General features: G+C 38.9%; 1 protein-coding gene across 1 annotated transcript in view; it reads left to right on the top strand.

The window, feature by feature from the left end:
• The first annotated feature begins 4,500 nt into the window (after window positions 1–4,500).
• The window catches only part of CCDC34 (coiled-coil domain containing 34), a 34,663-nt gene continuing 13,207 nt past the window's right edge, over window positions 4,501–25,956 (top strand). Inside the window, exons 1-3 of the mRNA XM_044680831.1 lie at window positions 4,501–5,075; window positions 11,580–11,706; window positions 16,118–16,225. Coding sequence (XP_044536766.1) covers window positions 4,570–5,075; window positions 11,580–11,706; window positions 16,118–16,225 — 741 coding nt within the window. The 5' untranslated portion in view covers window positions 4,501–4,569. The remainder of the gene's footprint in view (window positions 5,076–11,579; window positions 11,707–16,117; window positions 16,226–25,956) is intronic.

The raw sequence follows: 25,956 nt of genomic DNA, 5'->3' as shown, positions 1-25,956 counted from the left end.
CCCCCTGAGAGGAGGGACTGCTTTTGGTCTTTCTTTGTATCCCCAGAAGTTAGCATAGTCCCTGGCATATGATAGGCATTTCAAAAAGGTTTATTCACTGACTTTAATTCTTTATGTCTTCATATGATGGACAAGCTCTTTGCTTTATCCCTGAAATAGCATGTAATAATCTGGACAATAAACCTTGTTCATCCACTTTGTTTTTCCTTTATGGATAGACAGGCCAAATTTTAAAGAAGCTATTGCTCTCTTCCAGCGGGCTCTTATTTGAGAGAAAATACTAAACTTTTACTGATATATAGCTGCAACACATGGAACAGTCTCTGAAAATTTCAAAATGAGTATTGCATAGAGGAAAATGAAGAAGTGGATGGTGGATGTGACTATGACCTATGAGGGACTTTGAAGAATATGAATAAATGTCATCAGGAAAATGTTTGATCAGAAGTTAGAATGAGCTGGGCATGTGTCAAGAGATCACAAGTGTATACCATTGTTAACTGAAATATTAGAAGAAAGAGAAGATGGGCTTCTGCATGTTGGGTAGATTTTCTGTGATAAATATGGAGAAAAAATGAACAAGAAGACACAAGATAGGCAGGCTTGGATGGATTGGGATATGCATTGTTGGAAGGAATGTCTAAATGGAAAAAGTCCAATCCATGTGAACATCTGATTAGATTGTTTTAGAAGTCAATAAATATGTTTTTTGAATGACTTCTTTAAGGGCTTAAAATAAACATGTTGGTATTTAAAGAGTAAATGCCAATTTGGGGGCAAATTTACTGACTGAAAATGCTTCTTTCCAAAAGATATCTCTTAATTATGGAATCTCAAGAATTGAAAGGAACTTCAGAGGTCATAGTTCCAACCTGTACCTGAATAGTACCTCTAATCCAGTATCCCTAACAAGTGGTCATCCAGCATCATTTTGAAGATTGCCATGAATAGGGTGCCCACTCCTTCCCTATTTCTTCCTCCCATACTTTTGGATATTTCTAATTGTTAGGACATTTTTTCCCTAACTCTAAAGTCACAATTTGCCTCTGTACAGCTTCATCCTGTGACCCCCAGTTCAGCCCTCTGGGGTTAAACAGAATATGCTTAATCCCTTTTCCTTGTGGTGAGAATAGCCAATCAAATACCTGTAAAATCATGGGACCATGATGCAGGTGCACAGCATGGCTAATTGATCAAACAAGGACAATCCCTAAATAAATGCTTTATAATTTTTTTCCTGGCATCTGTACTAAATTTGGGTCCAAATGCCAAAAGTAAATAAAAATTGAAGATCAGCACATGATGATAGGAGGGAGTTGATAATCCAATTTTGTAGCAGTTGTTTCTTTCCCACTCCCTTTTCCCTTAGATAAATATATATGTTGTTTTTCTTTTAATCTTTACTTTTTGTCTTAATAACAACTTAAAAAAAATCTTACCTTATGTCTTAGAATCAATGCATGGCATTGATTCCAAGGCAGAAGAGCAGAAAGGGCTAAACAATGGGGTTTAAGTGACTTGCCCAGGGTCACACAACTAGGAAGTGTCTGAGATTTGAACCCATATTCGAACCTACAATCTCCCATCTCCAGGGCTGGGACTCTATCCACTATGCCACCTAGTAGCCTCTGTTATATATAAGTTTTAACTTGAATCTGAGATGTGTGTCTATTTCTATATTTACAAATATATCCATAATCAAGTTTAACAATCATTTATCGAATCTATTCTGCAAAGGCAGTAGGGTGAGTGTATTGGAGATACAAAGACCCAGGACCAAATAGTCCCTGCCCTCAGGAAGCTTACATTTTACTGAAATTCCTGACAAGTAATCATCCAAGTTCTTTGGTAGTGTAAGAGTTGAAAAATAAAGAGAGTTCTTGTCAACAATTTCTTTCTGTTATGTGGCAAGACCACCTGAGATGGGAATGTTATTCTCTGGCTCTGGAACACTTGGGTGGTTCATGGAAAAAAGCACTGGATTTTGACTCAGAGGACAAAGGCTTAAATGCTAGCTCTGCTATGTGGGCAAATTCTTTGAAGTTTCTTTATTGATAAAATGAAGGGGTTGGGCTAGAAGATCTCCAAAGTCTTTCTTCCATCTGCAAAATGATGATCAAAAGTAGAAAGGGTCCAGATTTTGGAGTCAAAGAAATGAAGTCAAATCCTTGCCAGGATACTCTGTGACCCAAGCCAAATCTTTTTGCTTCATTTTGCACTTTAGTTTCTTTGTAAAAATATAGGGATTGGATTTCTGAGGTACCTTCTGGTTCTAACGCTAAGATTTAGATTTTAGAATAAAAGCAAAGGAGTGAAAAGAAAGGAGGAAGGAGAAGGGAACCTAGAATTTATTGAGCTCCTTCTATGTGCCAGGACTGTGCTAAACCCTTCAAATATTTCATTTGATCCTAACAATAATCCTGTGAGGTAGAAAGCACTAGATTTGGAAGGGCATAACCTGGGTTCCAGCCTTATCTTTGTACTTAGTACATGACTTTGGCCAAGTTACAGCTTGTCAGGGCCTCGGTTCCCTCCTTTATAGATTGAACAAGGTGGTCCCTGAGGTATCTTCCATTTCTGTAATCTATGCTCCCATGAATTCTAGTTCCTTTGCTCAAGAGCTTGGTGTGTGTGTCCTGGGCATTAGACCTTCCTGGGCCTCAGTTAGCTATATAAAAAGTTGCAGTGGGTAGAATGCTTGCTGAATTTGGTGCCAGAAGACTTGAATTTGAATTGTGCCTAAGCCAACTAAACCTGATACTCAGATTCTGATCCTCAGATTCCTCAGTGTAAATGAAGGGGATGGACTCTTATGGCCTTCCAGTTCAATTACCAAGTATTTATAAATGGCTGGTAGGAATTCATCACTGGAGATAAAAATACAATGAATGAAAGAAACCCTAATGTCAAGGAGTTTCCTTTAGAACTGAGGAATCTGGAAATTTATTTTTAAAAAGTATTTTACATATATCTACATTTGAATATACAATAATTTGTTTCCTTTGTAATCTTATATATTTTATTTTAGCCATCTAAAGACCTTCTTCTGAGAAGGCTTCCTTTAGGCTTCACTACACTATCTGTTTCCTAGCTTGACTGAATTCTTTCAAGGCCCAGCTAGAAGCCTTTCCCTATCTATCTTAAGTTTAGTTCCTTTCTCTGTTCTAACTTCTCTCGGTATTAAATTTGTGTTTAATAAATGTTCATTGATTCCTTTTTGTGTGTGTGAATGTGGGTCCCCAGTTGTTAGCACAATACCTGAGACAGAGTTGGTACTTAATAAATGTTCATTGACTTTTCCCCCTTTGTATCTCCAGAGCTTATACAATTTCTGGTCCATGGTTGATGCTTAATAAATGTCCATTGAGGGGTAGCTAGGTGGTTCAGTGGATACAGCCAGTCCTAGAGACAGGAGGTTCTGGATTCAGATGTGACCCCAGGAACTTCATAGCTGTTGGCACAGTACCTGGCACATAGTGGGTGCTTAATATTCACTAGCTCTTTTTTCCCCCTTTGTATTTGTAGAGGTTGGCATGGTACCTGGCACATAGTGGGTGCTTAATATTCACTGGCTCTTTTTTCCCTTTGTATCCTTAGAGGTTGGCATGGTACCTGGCACACAGTGGGTGCTTAATATTCACTGGCTCTTTTCCCCCTTTGTATCCTTAGAGGTTGGCATGGTACCTGGCACACAGTGGGTGCTTAATATTCACTGAATCTTTTTTTCCCCTTTGTATTTATAGAGGTTGGCATGGTACCTGGCACACAGTGGGTGCTTAATATTCACTGAATCTTTTTTTCCCCTTTGTATTTATAGAGGTTGGCATGGTACCTGGCACACAGTGGGTGCTTAATATTCACTGGCTCTTTTCCCCCTTTGTATCCTTAGAGGTTGGCATGGTACCTGGCACATAGTGGGTGCTTAATATTCACTGAATCTTTTTTTCCCCTTTGTATTTATAGAGGTTGGCATGGTACCTGGCACATAGTAGGTGCTTAATATCACTAGCTCTTTTCCCCCTTTGTATCCTTAGAGGTTGGCATGGTACCTGGCACACAGTGGGTGTTTAATAAATATTCATTGGCTTTTTTTGCCCTTTGTATCCCCAGAGGTCGGCACAGTAGCTAGCACATAGTAGGCGCTCAAGACCAAAGGGTCCCATGACATAAGCAGGCCTCTCTCTGTCCCTTCTAGCTTTGAGTGCGCAGAGGGGAATCCACAGGTGGGAAGCCTGGAACCATTCGCTTCTAAGGAGCGGAGTCCGTAAGGGGTGGTGCCAAGTCGGAGGCCCTATAGCGCCCCACGTAGGCCGGGCGCGTACACAGTGAGACCGAGGTGCGGCTGAGGGCGGGGAGAGACAAAGCCCCAGGTGGGGGACGAAGGGCGGGTGACCAAGCGCTGCCTTGGCAACGCGTGCCGCCTCCCGGCCCCGGATTGGCTGTGGTGGCGGGCGGCGCGGGGCCTCCTGGGAGTGCGTTCCCGCCGTGGCGGCAGCGCCGGTTTGAACTTGGTGGCGACTGTGGCTTCGGCCGTCGGGGCGGGTAGGGCTCGGCCTCTCCTACCCAGCCATGGAGAGTGAGGAGAGCGCGCCACGCAGGCGGAGGGAGTCCTCCGGGGACTTCTGGTCTGACCCGCCGTCTTTGGCGCGGCCCCGTTCGAGCTCGGCCTCCGCTTCGCTGCTGTCCCAGCTGCACAGCGACAGCGACGAGGCAGAGGAGCTGTGGCAGCGCCGGGGGCGGCAGCGGCATCGGCGGCACCAGCCCCGGCCCGAGCCCGCTGGCCTTCACCAGCCCCGGCCCGAGCCCGAGAACAAAGCCGGCGGCGAGGATCCGCGGGAGCCGGTGAAGCCTCAGCCTGAGCGTCACTCGCAGTCCGAGTCTCAGCCCGGCACAGCAGAGAAGTCCCAGGAACCGTCGTCATCGTCATCGCCATCGCCGTCCCCGTCGCCATCGCTTTTGCCATCGCCCTCGCCACAGTCCCTGCAGGAAGAGGAGAGCGAGAAGACCAAGAATGTGGCCAGCCCGGGTGGGAGGGCCGCGAGCCCGGAAGGAGGGGAGGCCTCGGGGCGCACCAGGTAAAGAGGACCCGCCCCCAGGCCGGCCCCAGCTCCTCCCCTCCGGAACCTGAAGCTGAACTGGGGGCTCCGGAATCAGTCCACTCTTTTTTCCCACCCCCCAATCCTTCTCCCTGGCGTCCAGTTCCTTGTTTTCACCCTATCCTCTGCACTGCTAGACTCCCCTTCTCGTCCTCTCTTTCCCTCTTCTTCCTCCTTCCCCCCCTTCCTTCCTTCTTCCCGTCCATCCACAGGGAGATTTTGGGCAAGGTCTTTCTCACCGTGGGCCTTCAATTCCTCATATCATACATGGATTTCCATATGAAACCTTAGGCAAGTCCCTTCTCCGCCCCGGGAGCTTCCTCATCTGAAGGTTTTGAATTAGATGACTTCTCAGGACCCTTTGCTTTTCCAAATGGCTGTTCTTCAGGCCATATTTGTACAGCACATTTAACTCCTGGAAAACCCAGTCAGAAAGAGAGTAAGGCAGGAAGTCCTAGGTTCAAGTTCTGCTTCTGACAAGTCCTACCAGTGTGGGCTGGACTTGCTACTTATTCAGTGCCCTAGGAAACTCCTTTAAACATTATAACTTGAAAGGAATCGGAGAGGCCGGGCTAGGAGGCTGCTGATGGATCTGCACATTAAGAAGTTTCTCATTGGGAACTCCCAATACCAAGGAAATGACAGAACTAGTTTCTTTACCCTCCCAGAAACCCCTTCACACAAAAAGAAAGTATTATAGAACTGAAGAGTAGAAACTTAGTAAATGCTAGCTAAAATGAAATAGAATCAACCTATTTTAAGGTGATGCAAGAGAATTTGGCTAGACTTGAGAATCAAGAAAACTTTGGTTCATTCAGGTCTTGCTTCTAACACATACTATCTGTATCACCTTGGGCAACTAAGTTATTTAACTGGTTAGTGTTCCCAGGCAACACTTCCAGAGTTGCTGAAAGCCAGCTGATAGCTTTGGTGGTAGGCTGATTGGTGGAGGAAGTAGCTTCTATACACTGAACTACCCTGTTCTTCCTCACTTCCCTGCCTCCCCCTCCTCCCTAATCATTTATGTTTTATGAGGTAGATATAGTGGACCACAATATCCCTATATTATAGATACTGAGAGGTTAGCTAATACATCCAAGGATATTTAGAGGTGTAGCATAAGAAGCAAAGAACTTTGAATTTGGAGTCAGAAAATTATAATTTAAATTTAGCTTTGTATATCTTCCTGTGACCTTAGGCAAGTCACTTCAACTCTGAGCTTTATTTCCCTCCACTCTTAAATGAAGGAGTTGGAATAGATGATCTTTAAGTTCCCTTCTAGTTTTTGATATTCTAGTATAGTATCCAGTTATTTCTTGTCAGTCAGCTATCAAGTCACCTCATTTACCTTACATATATTTACCTTAGGGATGAATGGAAGTAATAGTTTAGAGTCAGAAGAGACATAAAGATTGTCTTGTTTATCCCTCATTTTGAAGGTGGGGAAACAAAGACCCAATGAAAGTTGATTGTCTTCTCAAAATCAGGAAGTTAGTTAGCAAGATAAGTAGGACTAGAACCCAAATCTACTTTTCTCTAAACATTCTTCACTTTGAAAGCCCTTGAAATACCTGTCAATGATAAGAACAATTATCACAATTTCCTTTTCTTAGTCTGCCTTGCTAGCCAAGATCAGTCTTGAGGTAGGCCCTTGGCATTATCATGACAAGAAGTTAATAGAATCCAGAGTTGGAACCTATCTTAAAGCTTATGTGTAGTCTGCATCTCAGTGGATGTTAGATATAATCACATGTGGTGGAAGTCTTGAAATAATAGTTTTAGATCTGGAAGAGACCTTAATCCAATATGTCCTTAATGTAGTCCATTTAATTTTTAGGTACTCTAATTATTAGGAAAATTTTTCTTACATTCTTAGAAATAGTTGATATCTGCCTCTGCTATTTCTACCCTATAGTTTAGTTTTGTTTTCTAGGGCCTAACTTTCTAGAAGTCAAATCTTTCCATATGTTGCTTCTGGAATCAGGAACCCCCTGAAATTTCAAGCTAAGTATCCCCTATTTTTTCTGTAGATCTTAGTTCTCCAAGTTTGTTGATCCTTCTTGAAATGGGCCATCTAGACATGATGTCTTCTTGTGTTCTGACTAGTACAGACTGACCCTTCTTTTTTTTCATTCTTTTTCTTTTTTTAAACCATCTTAGAAACCATACCAAGTATCAGTTCCAAAGGCAGAAGAGCAGCTGATAGCTAGGCAATTAGGATAATGTGTCTTGCCCTGGGGCACTGCCCCACCTTTCTCTTACTTGACACTATTTCTGTTAATGTAGCTTAAGAACTCATTACCTTTTTTTGACTACCGCTTCATATTCTTGTCGCAAAATCATTTTTGCAGTCTACTAAACCACCCAGGTATTTTCCACATGAACCCATGGTCTAGCCATACCTTCTTCTTCATGTACTCGTTTAGTTAGCTTTTTGAAACTAAGTGCCTAGCTTCATAAGCCCTATTAAATGAAACTTTATTAGATTCATTCAATTATTCTAGCTTCCTACGGGTATTTTTTTGTTTTTAGTTTTTTTTATCCTGATTCATTTAGCATCTATATTAATTATATCTCAATTTTGTGTTACCTACAAGTCTGGTAAACATGCCATTCATGTCATTTTCTGACTCATTGAGTAACATGTTGAGTACAACAGGTCTAAACACAGGTCCACAGCACTACTTTTTGGTTGATGTTAAACTGCTTTTAAGTTGACATTCTTCTGTTAATCAACATTCAGTGAGATTGCTTTGATCAACCAGTTTCATTTGTTTAACCATACCAACCTCCAACCCCACTATTCTTCATTCTAACCATGGGTTAACTGTATTGTGATTTAGGTTGAGCAGAGTTTTTAAGCATATTATTTCTTGTTTCTTCACAACTCTGTGAGGCCTTAGATGCTTTTATCCTTATTTTTCAGTTGAGGAATCTCTGGCTGAGAGACATTAAGTGACTTGCTCAGTTTCACACAGCTAACAAGTATCTGAGACAGGATTTGAAGTTCTTCCTGACTTCAGGTCCAGCATTCTATCAACTATGCTGCCTTTGGATACCATGATGGTATATGAGAAGCTTTGATGTACGTGCCTACAATCTTACACAGCTGAGAGATCATTCTTCTTGACAAGATAGAGTGATTTTGCACTATCTACCTCAAGAAGTTGTACTGTCTCTCCTTGATTTTTCCCTCCAAGTAGCTAAAAATGCCTTTGTCCTTAGGATTCTTTTCAGCCCATTTCATACTATTCCTATTGAAATCTGTTCCAGCCAAATTGGATGACTAGCTATTCTCCAATATTGTCCTACTCTCCCCTGAATCTCTATTTTCACTTCATTTCACTTCATTTCTCTATCTGAGAAGGTAAAGTTGAAGCTTATTAGTATTGTTAGATCTTTGTCTTGGTTTTATCCTTCTGATTTAATGCTGATTTTGAGCCTATTGCTTAATAGTAGATAGTGAGACTCTCCCTAGACAGCTGATTCTGATATGTATCCCATAATAGTAATGCTTTCTTTTTGGTGAAGATATTCTCAGTTTCACTTTTTCCTTTTTAGTGGTATTTGGTACTTGGCATGTCCAACACTTTTCCATATACTCAGGAAAGAAAGTATTCTTGAAATCCTTCTGTCTGATTACAGCTTTCTATTTTTTTATCTTTCCTTTGGTTTCATTTTTCCTAAAGCTATTCCTTGTCCTCACTGAGACTTCTGTTGGCTCTATCCCTCCTTTCCCAGTCTCTCATTTCTCTGTCCTTTCCTCATAAAAATCTTGACCCTATAGTTAACCAGTTCAACTATATGCCATTTTCTACTCTTGAATCTTTAGTTAAACCCTTGTCTTATCACTAGTCTGCTATGCCAAACCCCAGTCTTGGGTTACTCTTCCCCATTCACGTCTTCTTGCATACTTCTGAATGCCAGTTGAGGTCGTTCATCCATACTGATTGGGTTCTCTACAAATTTATGTTGGCTAATCTCTACTAGACTCTTCATGGCTGCAGGCAGTTCTATTATTCTAACCTAATTGACTTTATTGCACCCCTCACAGTGGCTCTTCCAGATCTTCTATCCTCTGGCCTCTTGTATTGTTCTCTCCCTTCCTTCTAAACAGAGAACCAGATTTCTTTAGGAAAAAAGAAAAGGCCATTCATAGTGAGCTTTATCTTTTTCTCTTGTCTTGCTAAGACTGATCACTTTTTTTTTTTGACCTGTAGAATTTGATACTGTTGATACTCCTGTTTGAACTCTGATAATATTGATCCTGACTTGGTACTTCTTCATGGATATTCTCTCCCCTTTGGATTTTTATAATATGAGTGATCTCCTGGTTCTCTTACTATGACCATCCAATCACTTTTGCTGGATAATTCAAGTCTCTTAAAGCTCTGTCCTAGGCTTTCTTTAGTTTTCTGCATTTTCCTGCTTGATGACCTTATCATTTCCTTTGAGTTTGAGTTGTTGACTCTATACAAATGATTCCCAGATTTATACATGTAGGTGAGAGGATAATGATGTGATAGGACCTAGAGAAACCCAAGTTCCTCCCCAAACCTAGAAAAGCTCTAATAATATACTAGAAGGAACAGTGATAAATAAAAGCAATGAGAATCAGAGGGGAACTTCCATCCAATCTTAAACTGCATAAAGAGGCCACCATAACCCTATGGAAGCATAGAATAGAGAAAAGCCAGGATACAAGGGGAGCAAAATGCAAAATAGCCTGGTATTACTGTAAGAGGCCCAGAGCAAGGCCAAGTGCCAGTAACCCAGAGGCCCCAGCTGCAACTGAAGGCAGGGCCAGTAGTGGTAATAGTTCCTACAGAAAGTGGAGTCTTATCTTAACCATCAAGCTAAGAATTAATTAGGTGCAACAATAGCAGCCAGGAATAGAGGAACTGAGTGTATTCCAAACACAAGCCACCACAGTCAAGATTACATGGTACTTGGCAGCTAATATAATAAAAGAGTGGAGAGCTTGGAAAACTATTCCAAAAGGCCAGAGATAAAGGCTTATAACCAAGAAAAACTTACCTGTCAAAATCGAGTATAATTCTTAAGTGGGAAAATGAATCTTTAATGAAGTAGATTTCCAAACATTATTTTTTTTAAATTCTAAGACAGAAGTGCAGCAAGGGTTAGGCAATTGGGATTAAGTGACCTGCCCAGAGTCACACAACTAGGAAATGTCTGAGGTCAAATTTGAACCCAAGTCCTCCCAGATCCAGGCCTGGTACTCTATCCACTGTGTTTACTGAGCTGCTCTGATTTCCAAGCATTCTTTTTTTTTAAACCCTTGTACTTCGGTGTATTGTCTCATAGGTGGAAGATTGGCAAGGGTGGGCAATGGGGGTCAAGTGACTTGCCCAGGGTCACATAGCTGGGAAGTGGCTGAGGCCGGGTTTGAACCCAGGACCTCCTGTCTCTAGACCTGACTCTCACTCCACTGAGCTACCCAGCTGCCCCCCTCCAAGCATTCTTGATGAAAAGACTAGAACTGATTTGAAATTTTAGAGGTAGTCCGAATGTTGAATAATGCTTCATATCCTCTGCTTCCTTTTCTGATTCTCTACCACAGACATGGCAGAAGTGGAAAGATATTGCCTATGACTGAGGACTTTTTATTACTGGGCTTGTGTTTTTTTTTTTTTCCCTTATGTATTGCCAAGCCAAATAATTCATTGTGTAGTAATGGCCATCCTCTTGATGATTAGCCTTAGTTTTGCTATTAGCTAGGTCCTTAGAAGGCAGACACAGTCTGTCTCAAAGCCTTCTAACATGAAAAAATCTTCCATATAGTATTTCTCTAGGAGATAGACCCTCAACTGATTGTGATGAGGCATTGAAAATAGGATTTTATGGAGAAGTAAAATGACAGCTCACATTTGTGTTATTTTAAGATGGACAATGTGATTTCCTCATAACAGTCCTTTGACGTAGATATGATGGTAAAAATATCATCATTTCCATTTTATCAGTGAGGATAAATATGTTGGGCCTTAGAGGGATGATTTGCCAGTGGTCACTTAGTGTCAGATTTGAAATTGAAACCCTGGTCTTCTGAATCTGAAGTCCCTTGCCCTTTCTCCTCTTAAAGTAAAATTTTGTTTTCTGAACATTTATTTCATAATTCTAGGGAATTCCTATTTGCCCAGTTGATAGAAATGCATGAACACAAAGATAGCTCAGTGGTTAATATTTAAATGACTTGCATTTGTTGATGTGGTTTTTCTTCTAGCAGTGCTAATCAAAGCCCCTTAGGATATAGTTTTTTCAAGTTGTGGCCCAAAGAATTCCTTACCTTGATGATTGGCTGGCTGGTGGTTGAGCTGAGGAAAACATTGGTTATATTTTAATGAACTCTTTTAAAATGTTATAATAAAGTATATATTACATTTCACTTTCACTCTATAAAACAATTTGACTCTTAGGTTAGCATCTATTTATTAACCAGTTTAAAATATCTTTATATATCAACAGAATTAAAGAAAGTTCAGACAAAGAACAGCAGTGCCATATATTAGAGACAAGTCTGACACCATGGGAAGAATGGTTTGTTTGCAAAGAAAAAGAACAACGTGCTCGTCTTCAAAATAGAATCTTGGAGGTAATGACAAAGCAAGTTTCTTTTTTTACCTAATAGGTATATATATGAGCTTGTACATTTTTTTCTCAGTTTAAATGAGAATTTTCATGAAATCTCCTTGGTGTCCTAATAAACACAATAACTTTTGCATTTGGCTATGTCAGTATTCTATATATTTTGTTAGTCTTGAGGCTAAATATAAATAGTTGCTTCCTTTCATCTTCAAGGGATATTCATTAAACACTTGTGCCAGGGGAGAAACAAAGATTATTAAGAGCTATTTCTTTCCCTCAGCCCTTTCCATGGGCAGATAAGAAATTTCCAGGTTAAATGCCTTTCTCAGGGCCATACAACAAATTAATGGCATTTCTGGGATCAGAATCAAGGTCTCTTGACTCCTAAGTCCAGTACTAATTCTACTGAATTAACATCCTGCCTTTCAGAGATAAATCAGGCAGTTTTTATTTTTATTTTTCTTATTGAGAATTTTTGTTTCAAGCTGTTGGCATGAGAAAAAGGCATATGTCTGAATAAACTGTGGAAGCCAAAATATTAGATCTTCACTGCTACTTTAGAACCTATTTGCAATATTGTGTTAAGAACTTCTTGCCCAGCAACGTTATCCACATATATTTCCATACCTGATAATTTAAAAATAGATCATATGTTATGCTTTAGAACCTTGAAGAAATGGAGCTACTCATTATTCTAATTTGTCTTCTTGCTCTCAAATTATTTAACTTTCCTGGGTGTTAGAGTTTTTCTCCTTTCAAGTATAGATTACAAAAATGTTCAGAAGATGTACTTGTGGTGAAAAAGGAAAGCTAATTGAGTTAGATTGTTGACAATTCGAAAGGCTGTTTCGAGGTGAAATGAGGGTAGCTTAGTTCCCATGGGAGGTGATATCTTAGAGATTATAATTTTACTACCATTTTCAAAAAATTCTAGTGGCTCTGTGTTCTCTTTGGGATCAAATATGAAATCTTCCCTTTTTTAAAGCCCTTCCTAACCTGATCCAAATCTATTATCACTAGTGTAGGACCTTGTTGGTTGGGAAATTGGAATAATGGATATTATTTTTTCCCAAGTGAATGATTCTTCAGGGTATTAAATGTACATGGACACCAGGGCCACTTAACTCTGACATTAGGATCCCTGAGGGCACAAATTGTTTTGGAAAATCACATATTAATGTAATTTATCTTTTATTTCATTTATATTGTTAAATATTTCCCAATTCGACTTTAATCTGGTTTTAGGCCACTCTGGAAGTGTAGTTGGGGCTATGCATTTGACACTTCTCTTGATGGGAATTGAGAGATGTGTTTCAGGCTCTTGCTTGTGATAGGGCTGACAGAAAAATAACCTGTAAATGACATAAGTTTTTTAACTGCCTAAACTGGACCAGGCTCAGAGGTAATCCAGGTCTGATTGCAATCTGTGTGAATTCTCTCTTCTCCATGAAAAATTCCTCCTTTGATGTAGGTATAAGCTCTCTTGCCTGTTTTGCTTCATGGATACTTTAATTCCTATCCTTTATCTCCATCAAAAACTTTGAAGTTGTTCTTATTACCTCCCCTCAGGCATAGTGCTTCTGAGTTTTCTGTTTGTATACTAGTGGTACCAAAATGTATATGTAGAAAAACTGTCAGTAGTATACAATATAGTTGAAATTTTACTAAGAAGTTAGTGTTAATAGTACGAAACAGATATTTGCATCTCTAAAAAGTCACTTAGCCATCCCCCAATTGATAAAATGAGCAAAAGATATGAATAGTCTGTTTTTGGATGAAGAAATCAAAGCCATATATCCGTATATGAAAAAATGTTTTAAGTCTTACCAATTAGAGAAATATGAATGAAAATAATTATGAGATAACATCTCATATCTATCAGATTGGCTAAAATGATAAAAAAGTAAAATGACATGTTGGTGGGGATGTGGAAAAATGGGAATACTAGTGTACTGTTGGTGAAACTATGCAAATTGATTCAACCATTTGGAGAGCAATTTGGAATTAGACCCAGAAAGTTATAAAACTATGTATACTCTTAGAGCTATCAATACCATTGCTGGGTCTGTTTCCCAAGGAGATAAAGGGAAAAAGAAAAGAAACCTATATGTTTTAAAATATTTATAGCAGCTCTCTTTGTGGTGGAAATTTTTTTTAATTTGAAAATTTTTATTTAATTAATTACTTTATAATATTTTTCCATGGTTATATAAGTTTTAAAATTAATATTCAATGCCTCCAAAGTATGATATTTATAAGGATTTTATTAAAAGCACAGGGAAAGAGTCCCAACTCACCCTTACCTCCCTGACTCCTCTCCAAAAAAGCCCCATCACCACGCCCACAATAACCATATCAAAACAGCCCAGGAAACTCACAATGAATAGGAAAAGGCTTAAGGAATTATGGGTATGGTGAAAGGGAGCTTGGGAAATGTAGTTTTAAAGGGGTACAAGGTCTTTTCAACTTTACAGTTACATGATTCATTTTTTCCCCCTCCCCTCCACCCACATAGCCAACGAGCAATTCCACTGGGTTTTACATGTGTAATTAATCAAGACCTATTTCCATATTATTAATAATTGCATTAGGGTGATTGCTTAGAGTCTACATCCCCAATCATATCCCCGTTGAACCATATGATCAAGCAGTTGTTTTTCTTCTGTGTTTCTACTCCCACAATTTTTTCTCTGGATGTGGGTAGCGTTCTTTCTCATAAGTCCCTTAGAACTGTCTTGGATCATTGCATTGCTGCTAGTAGAGAAGTCCATTACATTCAATTGTGCCACAGTGTATCCGTCTCTGTGTACAATGTTCTCCTAGTTCTGCTCCTTTCACTTTGCATCACTTCCTGGAGGTCATTCTAGTTCACATGGAATTCCTCCAGTTCATTATTCCTTTCAGCACAATAGTATTCCATCTTTGTGGTGGAAATTGTGGGGATGTCCATCAGTTGGGGAATGGCTAGACAAATTGGGGTATATGATTGTGATGAAATACTATTGCACTCTAAGAAGAAATAAGCAGGTTAGTTTTTTAAAAACTTGGGAAAAACTACATGAGATAATGAAGAATGAAATGAATAGAACCAAGAGAACCTTCTATATAGCTATAGAATTAATGTTTGAAGAATAACTTATGGTGCTCACCTCCAAAGAATGAACTGAAAAATAGAAACACAAAAGATACTATATATACACAAACATATCTTTTTTGTCTACGATGTGGAGAGGTGAGGAGAAGGGGCTGAGATACCTGGGAATAATTTTTTTTTAATCCCTACCTTCTGTCTTAGAGTCAAAACTATGGGGGGAAAATCATTAAAAAAATCAATACTGTGTATTGATTCTAAGGCCAAAGAGAGGTAAGGGCCAGGCAATTGGCCATAAGTGACTTGCCCCAGGGTCACATAGCTAGGAAGTATCTGAAGCCAGATTTGAACTAGGACCTCTCATCTCCAGGCATTGAACTTTATCTACTGAGTCACCTAGCTGCCCCTTCTGGGAATAAATTCTATTAAACTTGTTCTTCTGATTCTCCTCACTTCACTTATCCATCAGTTTATCTACCTCTTCCTGGTTTCCTGTGAAACCATTTCCTTTTATTTTCTAATATTTTTCCCAATTGTATGTAAAAATCAATTTTTAATACTTTTTAAAAATTTCAAGTTCTATATTCTCTCCTTCCCATCCCTGAGACAGTAAGCAATTGGATAGATTATATATGTGTAATTATGGAAAACATATTTCCATATTAGCCATATTTTGAAAGAAAACATCAAAAAATATTTGAGCTATCTGCATTCAAACTTCATCAGTTCTTTCCCTGGAGGAGGATAGCATTTTTCATCATGAGTCCTTTAGATCTTTGTATTGATGAGAATAGCCAAGTCATTCACAGTTGACCATGGTACAATATTGCTGTTAATGTGTGCAGTGTTCTCCTGGAAAGTCATCTTTTTTTGTTATTTCTTAAAATATATTTTATTACAACCTTAAGCCAGTGTTTGTTCAGCCGCTCCCTAATTGATGGGCCCTGCTTTAAGTTCTACTTCTTTGCCTCCATAAAAAAGCTGCTGTAAATATTTTGTTCATATGGATCTTTTCCCCCTTTCTTTGATCTCTTTGGGTATAAGCCTGCTAATGCTATTGCTGGGTCAAAGGATATGCACAGTTTGGTGATTTTGGGGTCATAGTTCTGAATTATTTGCCAGAATGGATTCAAAACTCTTATCAATAATGCTTTAATTAGTGTTTTTACCTTAGTTTTTTTAATCAAAGATTTTTCATCACAGCAATTACTTAAGGTAGTACCATTTTTGTTATATGTTTATATAATAGGAAATCATATTTTTATATAATTTGTTTTACATTGATTTAAATACATTATTAAATGTTACTTTTTTATATTAAAAAAAGGAAATAAGTCTACAACAAGTAAAAAGAAAAGAAGCAGAAGAGCGTGAAAAAAGAAAAAAGTATGCTGAAGAAAAACACAAGGAATGGCTTCAAAAAAAGAACGAACAGGTGAGAATCAGGGTCAGACCAGGTTCCCTTGTTGCTATTAATCCTTATTTTTCTCTTAATCTTAATTTATTTCTTTTGCTATTTCTTCCTCCTCTTGCCTATTCAGTGGAGGAATTCCCCACAGCCCTTCTTCCCTCTCTTCTTCTGTGTTCTGGAGAATCTCTTCCATTTGCCTTACTTCATGACTCCCAATTCTATACCTCTTCAGCCCCTTACTTTGATTTTTCTACCTGGACATCTCGCCAGTACCTCAGACTCTTAATGTTAATGGAATTTGTGTTCCTTTACTAACTGTGGGATTTGGGGCAAGTCACTTGCCATCTTTGAACCTCAGTTTACTCTAATGTAAAATGAGAGGGGGATTGGACAAGATGACCTCAGAGGTCACTTCCCACTTTAAATCTGTGGTCCTTTGAACTCATCATTTTTTTCCAAACTTCCTTTTCTGTTATTGGTACTGCTAATTTCTTAATAAACTTTCCCTTTCCCCTCCCATCTAGCTCCTCTTTAGTCTTCTTTCCTTAACAATATAATATTTCTTGGCATATATCACTTTTTTTGCATTTCCATGAATACACCTGGTCCTGGGGCCTCTGGTCTCTTTACCCAGTCCTTATCTATCCTGTTTTCTTCACTAGAATATTCCTGATAGAGCATTATTCTGATTGGGTCAGCCTGCTCAAAAGCCATCAAAAGAGCTTCCTGTTGGCTTGGGACAAAGTCTGAACTACTTAGCCTTGTTTTTAAGGCTCTCCGCAATAGGGCCTCAGTTTACCTTTCTTGTTTTGTTTCCTAATACACCTCTGCATCCTAGACTACAACTTGAACTGCCCCATTTTGGTTTGTCAGCCTGCAATAACCTTTCAATAACATCTATGTTCTTCACCATTTTTGTGCTTATCATATATAGCCTTGGATGTTAGTTATTCTTTTATGTTTCTGATTTTCTCTCCATAACAAACTCCTTAAAAGTCACCCCAGACTTCCCTTTATTTTTGTTGCTTTGGGTAATTAATGCTCCATAAATATTATTTCATGAATGAATCAGGTGTAACACCATTTGCTTGGTAGATCACAATATGAAGTGGAAAATGGCCATTTGTTTTCATAGCAATTTTTAGTACAACATATTTTCCATTCAAATTTTACTTAAAAGGATAGCACTTCTAGTACTGATTTTTGTATTAAGTTAATCATCGTACTTTTTCATGATTATAGTTAAGTCCCATCTACTTATACTTATTACAGGCTTCTCAATTGCAACAAAATGTAGTCTTTTGACTTCATCGGTTTTACTTTGTGTAATTAGTTACAGTCTTCCTGGTAGTGAACTATAGTGACTGGAATCTAGGACTTCAAGTCTAGGAAACTGGGTTCTAGTCCAGGGCCTGATGTTTGCCTTGGATGTGTCACTTATCCAAGCTCCCTAAACCTGTTTCCTTAACTATGAAATGATGGGATTTGGACAGGATGCTCTCTAAGATGGTTGCCATCACTGAAATCCTGTCATTCCCTCTTCTACCATAAAACCCCACCCTAACCCCTAGGGCAGGAGTAGGTCCCACTCTCCATTTTGGGGGTCATTATCTGCTGATCTGAAGGCTATTTCCCCATCTTCATGTCTGAAGCACTTCTCTTATGACATTTCTCCCCACCTCATCCCTTGCCATTAACCTTGGATATCATGATTCCTTTAATGTCTTGACCATATACTTTTTCAGCCTCCTATTCCAGAAGCGCCTTCCACTGTACCCTAGCCAGCCATCCTGGCATGGGGGCCACTTACCAATCCCTCTCCCTGGCCACAACCCCTTATCTTTCTCCTCCAACTCACTTTATTTCCCTAAGAGTTTCCCTTGGCCTTCATTGTGAGCTCTGGTGCCTTGTCTCCTTCTTCTGCCTTTCTCTTCTGCTTGTCCTAATGCCTAGCCTTGGTTTGAACTAATAATTTCTCCCTGGAAGACCTCATTGCCTTGTCTCTGCGCTCTTGTCTACCTATAATCGCCAACCCTTTATTCTTGCTTCTGGGCATAATCTCACTGGAGAAAATCATAAAATGGAATTTATGTTATGCTTTTGTTAATGGCACTTCTTCTCTGAAAGGTGGTGAAGGCTTTTACACGTTGTTAGGAAATTCTCCCTCTCAGTAATGGAGAGGGAGAACAATTTCCTTCCAACATATGACAGCCTCTTTAGCAAGCTTCCAAGTTATTAAATTAGTGAATTAGGCCATTTATAGCACCTCAGGTTCCTTCTCTCTGGAATTTTGTTAATCTTCTCTACAAATAACTTATTAATCAATCTTTAGTTTTCATGTTATTTTTTTAACATTTTTCCTCATTTTCACAATAGCTTCCTGAAGATCAATTAAAATAATATGTTGAGTTTGTTATTTTTTTCCTGAGCATTCTAAATTAAATAGAAATGCTTTTGTCCTGCTCTACTTTGGACGTTATACCTCACTTGTACCCCCCCTACAAGGTGTATAATTGGGAGTTGACTTACAAAGTCATTTTATATATATGAGAAGTGTTTGTTAAAATCTAAGGTAATTGTTTATAACTTTCAGATATTCAATGAAAGAGGGTATAGCTCTTTGATATGTGGTAAATGCTTTCTTCCATGATAAAAAATAAATATGAGTGTGCTCCCTCTTCCCTTCCCCCCATTTTACCACATCCTTAAAAGATAGTGTTGAGGCAATGCCTGCTTCCCTGTAACTTTCACCTCTTGGTCTTCCTTTTCCTCTCAGGGGCTAAGCAAAATAGCTTTCATGTGACAGCTTTTCAGGTAGCTGGAGACAGTTCTCATACTCTACTCCCCATCTTACTCTCGGCTTAACAAGCTGGGTGACCCCAGGAGGTGTGAACATGACAAAGGCTTTGGATTTATGCATTTTTGAAATTTATATTTATAAACTACCTTGTGCTGTACCATTCTTCCTGCTGTAAGCTTCTTATCTTATCTTTTAATTCCATGAGGCTAATTTTACCACACTAATCAATTAAACAAGGTTGCTGGATTTCTAAGAATGCAATATAATGGCATGAGGTTGATATATTTGCTGTTTAACTGGTGCCATTAACTCTAATCTGGTTTTGTGAGATATTACTGTTCACTTCAGGATGGAAATTGCTGCTGGAAGATAATTAGGACTCTAGAGCCTTTGAGTTTGCATATCCCGTGGATACCAATTGACCATCTCTTTATTTTAGAGATTAAGTGTGCACTCAGGAAAGAAGATCTCTATTTCTGAACACACATAGTCCATAGAGTCCCATTAGCTATTTAGGGAGGCATTCTGTTGTTGGATGAAAGTGCATTGAATTTGGAGTTAGAGGACCTGGATTCTAATGCTGGTTCTATTGTTTGACTTTTTTTTTTTTTATGACTGCGTAAGCCATGTGACTTTTTTCAATCTTAATTTCCTCATGCATTATGTGAGGGATTTAGACCAGAGGATCTTTAAAATCTCTTTCAGCTCTTGATCTAGGATCCTATGATTTACTTTTATTTTCTTCCTCAGATTTCTTCTTATTTTCATTCTGGGCTATTTTAATATCTGTTTACAAAAGTGGGGCCCCCTGGTTCTTCTCTTCTTGTCTGGCATCTCATTTTTTCCTTCTTCCCTGTTTACATTCACCATGTGTGGTCTTTAGCTGCCTTAGACTGTTCATATTTTAGACATTATCAAGAGTGGTTTCTTTCTTCAGGTCATTTTCCCTTTGGTCTAAGGAACAAGTGGCGTTCATGGTATCCTTTTCACTGGCCTCTTTTCTTGAAATGTGACTCTAAAAAGAAGTGACTTATGTCATCTGGCTGTATTTCTGTGTAGTCTTACTAATTTAAGTTTCTTCTTTCTCTTTGAAGGACATTTGCTTTCTTTTTCTTGCCCATAATTCTTATTTTGTTTTCAAAGAGAATTTTAAAATATTTTTACATGAAAGCCATGCCCTAAAATTCTCAAAACTTGGCATTGATTATTTCATGTATAGTAGGGTTAATATGGCAATATGTATTCATAGAGTTATAGCAAAGGCAACCTATCTAGTACAATTTATTATTGCTATTTCTACGATGATTCCTCATCCTTTGGGATAGACATTTGTTTGCCTATCCAAAGGGAAAACTGTAGAAACTAGACGTAGTTTTGTGAAGAGTGGGCATTTATTGCCATAGAAACACAAGGTAAAAGGGTGCTTGGCTTGTAATTGGGGTTTGTTTATTGCTAAAGTTGTCTTCCTTCAGAGCCTCCTTTTAGAGCAGTGGTTCCCAAACTTTTTTGGCCTACCGCCCCCTTTCCAGAAAAAAAAATATTACTTAGCCCCCTGGAAATTAATTTTTTAAAAATTTTAATAGCAATTAATAGGAAAGATAAATACACCTGTGGCCATCACCGCTTCACCCACCATCGCTGCAGCATCTACCAGGGGGTGGTAGCGCCCACTTTGGGAATCACTGTTTTAGAGGAATGCCTGTAGAAATCAAGGGGAAAAAAGGAAAGAAAGGGTCCTAGAGAGCCAGAGCAAGCTTTTGTGAGGCTCTACTGATGTGTTTCACAGAATTAGGAATTGCAGAGGAATGAGAAAGTCATCTCATCTGGCTCCCAAATTACTAGATGCTTATCAAGAGACGTGTCCCCAAAGTTAGAAGTCTGACTCCATAATGGTCTGCAAAACTGCAGACAAAATAGATGTTTCTGGATAAAAGCTACCATTGTCACGAGAATGATACTATTCATCAGAACACCAGATAATTCTAAAACCAGTTAGTCAATATTTAAGACATAATTTTTTAGAACCCCTCCCTGTAGTTTCAGTCTTAAGAAACAGTGTTCATTGGGTACTTTGCTTCTTTGGGAACATTGTTTTCACATCCGGTGTTATAGATTATAGTTTGAGATTTATGATTCAAACTCAATAATTTATAATTCCTCTTGCCATTTCCCAGTGTTATAGGCAAATTTATAAATTAAGATTTTAGACATTTAGTGTAAGATAGTAGCCAGTCTTGTCAGGCAAGGCTGGAGTGTTCCAATCATGGAATAGTGAGAAAGAAGTCTTTCCTAAGAAACTGATATGGCTGAGAGCAGTTAGATGCTTGTTTAACTGTCTCCAGTGAAGAACCCAGGAAAGTGGATTTGTCTCTTAACAAGAAGTCATCAATCCTGTAAGGAAGTTCAAGTTTGAGCATTGATCTCAGCTCTGAAGGGTGGACCTTCAGGCTGGTTCATTTCCCTGTCTTCATCTAATTGTGGATTTATTTGCTGTGGACCTGTGTTCCTGTAAAACCTTAGATCAGTGATTCCCAAAGTGGGCGCCTCTGCCCCCTGGTGGGTGCTGCAGCGATCCAGGGGGGCGGTGATGGCCACAGATGCATTTATCTTTCCTATTAATTGCTATTAAAATTAAAAAAAATTAATTTCAAGGGGGCTAAGTAATATTTTTTCTGGAAAGGGGGTGGTAGGCCAAAAAAGTTTGGGAACCACTGCCTTAGATCATCGCTGGAGTGAAGAGGACCCAGTAGTGAGACATCCAAATTCCTTCTAACCTGCCATGCTTGACCTGACAGCCTGTTTTAAGTGACAGAGTAGAGTGTTTGTCCCATCTTTCCAGTCCCTGGAGTTTGTCCATAGATTCTTAGTGCGATCTCTTATTCTTAAATTCATTATTAAACAGTTTTCATAACTTACAGACTACTTTCCTTCTCCACAACTATTTAAGGATCCATTAACTGAGTTGTTTGTTCCCTGGCTTAGTTAAGAATGACAGTTGGGTTTAACTGCCATTCCTAACTCTTGACACCATTCACTCCCAGCTGTGTCCTGTGTTTGTGGGAGTGAGTGTGATCCCCATTGTGTTTGAGTGTTAGGCATTTATCCCTCTTCACCCACTACTAACCCCTGTGTGTTTATTTACCCACTACATTTGGCACCCTCAGTGGTCTGGTTGAGAAGGAAGGAGGAAGTTGCCTCTTGGGTGACTAGAGCACATTGGAAACAGGGTGGAGGTCAAAATTCTATTTGAGCTCCTCATGGTTGGCTGAGAGCTGAAGGTTCTAAACCTATCAGGACAGACTTCTCCCTTCCCTGGGTCATTGAGAAAACTCTTGTGAGTTCTCAAACTACTACTTAGCATTAAATAGCTCCAGGGGAAGAGTCCCACCCCCCAACCCCATTTTTTTTTGCTACTTGTTATTTCTATCCTTGTGTTTCTTTGTTTATTGATATTGTTATTAAAGTGTTATTATATATAGCATATCCTAGCTGATCCATTGTGGCTACTAATACCACTATACTACTACCACACCACTGGTCAGTAATATCATTGGTAGGAAGTGTGATCATGGAGGATTGTATAGACTATTTGTTGTTTGGACTCTGGCAGGGGTTACTGTTTTTGCCATACCTATGGTTTAAAATTATGCCTAGGTATTATAGATTTGTTTTGGATTTTGATGTCGCTCACCTGATACTGGATATAACTGTGTTAGATATTTTGGCTCATGTACCAATGATTGTGTTAACTGGATATGCTGTATATAAAATAAAAGTGGATGTTTTATTGTGTGGGGTATTGTTTTAAGGTTATTTCATGATGTTGCAAAGGCTTAGAAGTTAAACAAATGCTAAAAATAATGCAATTAAAAATGGACAATTTGGAATTGTATATACAGCAAACTAATGACTTTGGTCAAGCACGCTTAGACTTGGGGAAGCACCTGATAATACTGCAAGTGGTGAACCTAGATTGGAACAGGAGAATAAGACCCAAGGAAATGAAAGCACACCAAGTTCTCTTTTCCCTTTGTGTGACCTTCCAATAGTTAGAGATGATGGGATATTTCATGTCAAACAGCACACAAGATTCAAGGCTGAGCACATTGAATTGATTAAACGCAAAGCACCAAAATTTTAAGACGAACCAGCAAAATTTATTAAGATTTTATGGTCTGTGGTAAAGACCTATGACCCAGACTTCATTGATTTTTGGTTTATCTAAACATGATAGGCAGAAGTTTGTGGATGAAACAAGAATGACTCATGGTATGATGGCATGGTTGGAGAATTGGCAGGAGCTGGACCTTAATTCTGTTGCTAATTACCATTTGCTAAAACAGGCCAGGAAATCATTTATTAAGGTTTTAGAAAACAACTCAATAAGACCCAATGCATGGTCTAAATTTGAATGTACAATGCAGACAGGTCAGGAAACATCTTCAAAGTTTCTTGACAAGGTAATTGAGGCTGCAGAGACACAATTAGGTCTCAATATCCAGGACCATACCACCCTGGACCATGTTAAGCGGATATTTGTGCAGAATTTGGTACCTAATATGAGGAAGTTCTTTTTAGATAAATGCCCAGATTGGGAAATGTTTTCTCTTGATGAGCTGAAACAAAAGGCGACCTATGTGCATGCTCAAGAGAAAGACAGAGTACTAGATGAGAAGGATGCTGTAATAGAGAGTTTCCATAAACAACTGAGGGAGGCTAATAACAAAACTAAAGATAAAGAAATTGGTGAAATCAAGGTGGTAGCAGCATTAAGGGCAGCAGAAAGGAAAGCTACCACCTATAGGAATAATGCTAGTGTAAACAGCAGGTACCAAGGGCCAAAACGATGTTACTTATGCAATAGAATTGGGCATTTTGTTAAGGATTGTCGATTTAAGGGTCAGTTCGATAGGCAGAGAAATGGTAACAGGAATCATGGATATGCTAATAATTATAAAAATAGGCGAAACAACTGGAACAATAATAACAATTATGGGTTTGGTCAACAAAATGGGTTTATTTGCCAAAATGCTTATTGCAAGCCCAAGCCCCAAATATGACTATAATGCAGGATTATATTAGGACTTGTGGCTGCCCCAAGTATAGCCAGGTTGTATCTGAGAACACTAATCATGTGAATCATAATGGAGGGACAGCTTCGTTATCGAGGTGTGCCCGAAATTCAGAAGTGATTAATCAGGTTGATGAGAATAATGCACCTCCTGACTTTGCTTTCCTCTCTGTTATTTTTAAGTTACCAATAGTTTCCTTGATAATTCTGCCTGGCTTCATCAGAGGTTGGAGGAGTTATCTCTGTAAAGTCCTAAGCAGATCAGGGCACATTGAGACTGCCCAATCTCTTAATTTTCTTTTACTCTCTGCACTAATTTTTCCTTCCAGTTTGGAAATATTATTAAAACATTAGCCCTCTAGTGCTTTCTATGAAAGTAGTTTATATTCTTTATGCCTCCTTGTTCCACTGAGGAATTCCTATGTAGAATTCCAATTCCTTTTCCATATTTATTTTGGACAATTTTTCCTTACTCAGTTCATATAAGGAAAAATTTTGAGTTGATATAAACAAAATTACTTATTCTTTTGACCATAATTGTGCATGTATTTGTATATGCAGTTTTCATTTTATAAATTAATTGTGTTACATTCTTTTTATTTTATTTTCATTTCTGAACTTTTCCCTCTCATCACTCCCATATATTGAAGCAAGAAAAAACCAAGACTGTTATAAATTATGTGCAGTCGATCAAAACAAAGTCCTGCATTAGCTATGCTCATCAAAGGAATAAAAAGCTTTAATCTATGTTCTGACCCCTTCTAGAAGTGGGCAATATATTTGAGCATGAGTCCTCTGTAATTGTGGTTGGTTCTTTTGTTCGTCAGAATTCCCCAAGTCTTCCAGGATCGGTTTGTCTTACAATGTTGTCATTGAATAAATTGTTCTCTTGGTTCTGCTCTCTTCACTTTGTATCAGTATATACAAGCCTTCCCAGGTTTATCTGAAACCATCATAATCAGTTGTGTTACTCCAAAGGTTTATCTGTTTTAGCACTGTTGAAGGAAAGGTTAGTTTTAGTTTTAGTGACCTTTGGAGTGGTCTCTTCCAAGTCTTGAATTCTTTTTTTTTTAGGCTTTTATTTATTTATTTATTTTTTTACATGATTCATGTTTTTACTTTCCCTTTCACACTCTCCCCATTAATATCCCCCCCCCCATATCCAGCGCGCATTTCCATTGGTTTTAACATGTGTGATCAGTCAAGACTTATTTACATATTATTGATAGTTGCATTGTTGTGGTCATTTAGTGTCTACATCCCCAACCATGTCTGTATCAACCCATGTGTCCAAGCAGTTGTTTTACTTCTGTGTTTCCACTCCTGCAGTTCTTCATCTGAATGTGGGTAGCGTTCCTTTTCATAAATCCCTCAGAATTGTCCTAAGTCATTGCATTGCTGCCAGTACAGAAGTCCATTACATTCGATTTTACCACAGTAGTATATCAGTCTCTGTGTACAATGTTCTTCTGGCTCTGCAGCTTTCACTCTGTATCAATTCCTGGAGGTCTTTCCAGTTCACATGGAATTCCTCTAGTTTATTATTCCTTTGAACACAATAGTATTCCATCACTAGCATATACCACAATTTGTTCAGCCATTCCCCAGTTGAAGGGCATACCCTTGTTTTCCAGTTTTTTGCCACCACAAAAAGCTATAAATATCTTTGTACAAGTCTGATTATCTATGATCTCTTTGGGGTACAAACCCAGCAATGCTATGGCTGGATCAAAGGTCAGGCAGTCTTTTATCGCTCTTTGGGAATAGTTCCAAATTGCCATACAGAATGGTTGGATCAGTTCACAACTCCACCAGCAATGCATTAATGGCCCAATTTTGCCACATTCCCTTCCAACATTCATTACTCTCCCCTGTTGTCATTTT

This window comes from Gracilinanus agilis, chromosome 6, assembly GCF_016433145.1.
Source record: "Gracilinanus agilis isolate LMUSP501 chromosome 6, AgileGrace, whole genome shotgun sequence".
Taxonomy (NCBI): domain Eukaryota; kingdom Metazoa; phylum Chordata; class Mammalia; order Didelphimorphia; family Didelphidae; genus Gracilinanus; species Gracilinanus agilis.
The sequence above is the reverse complement of the archived record's forward strand: the minus strand, read 5'-3'. Positions and strand labels throughout refer to the sequence as shown.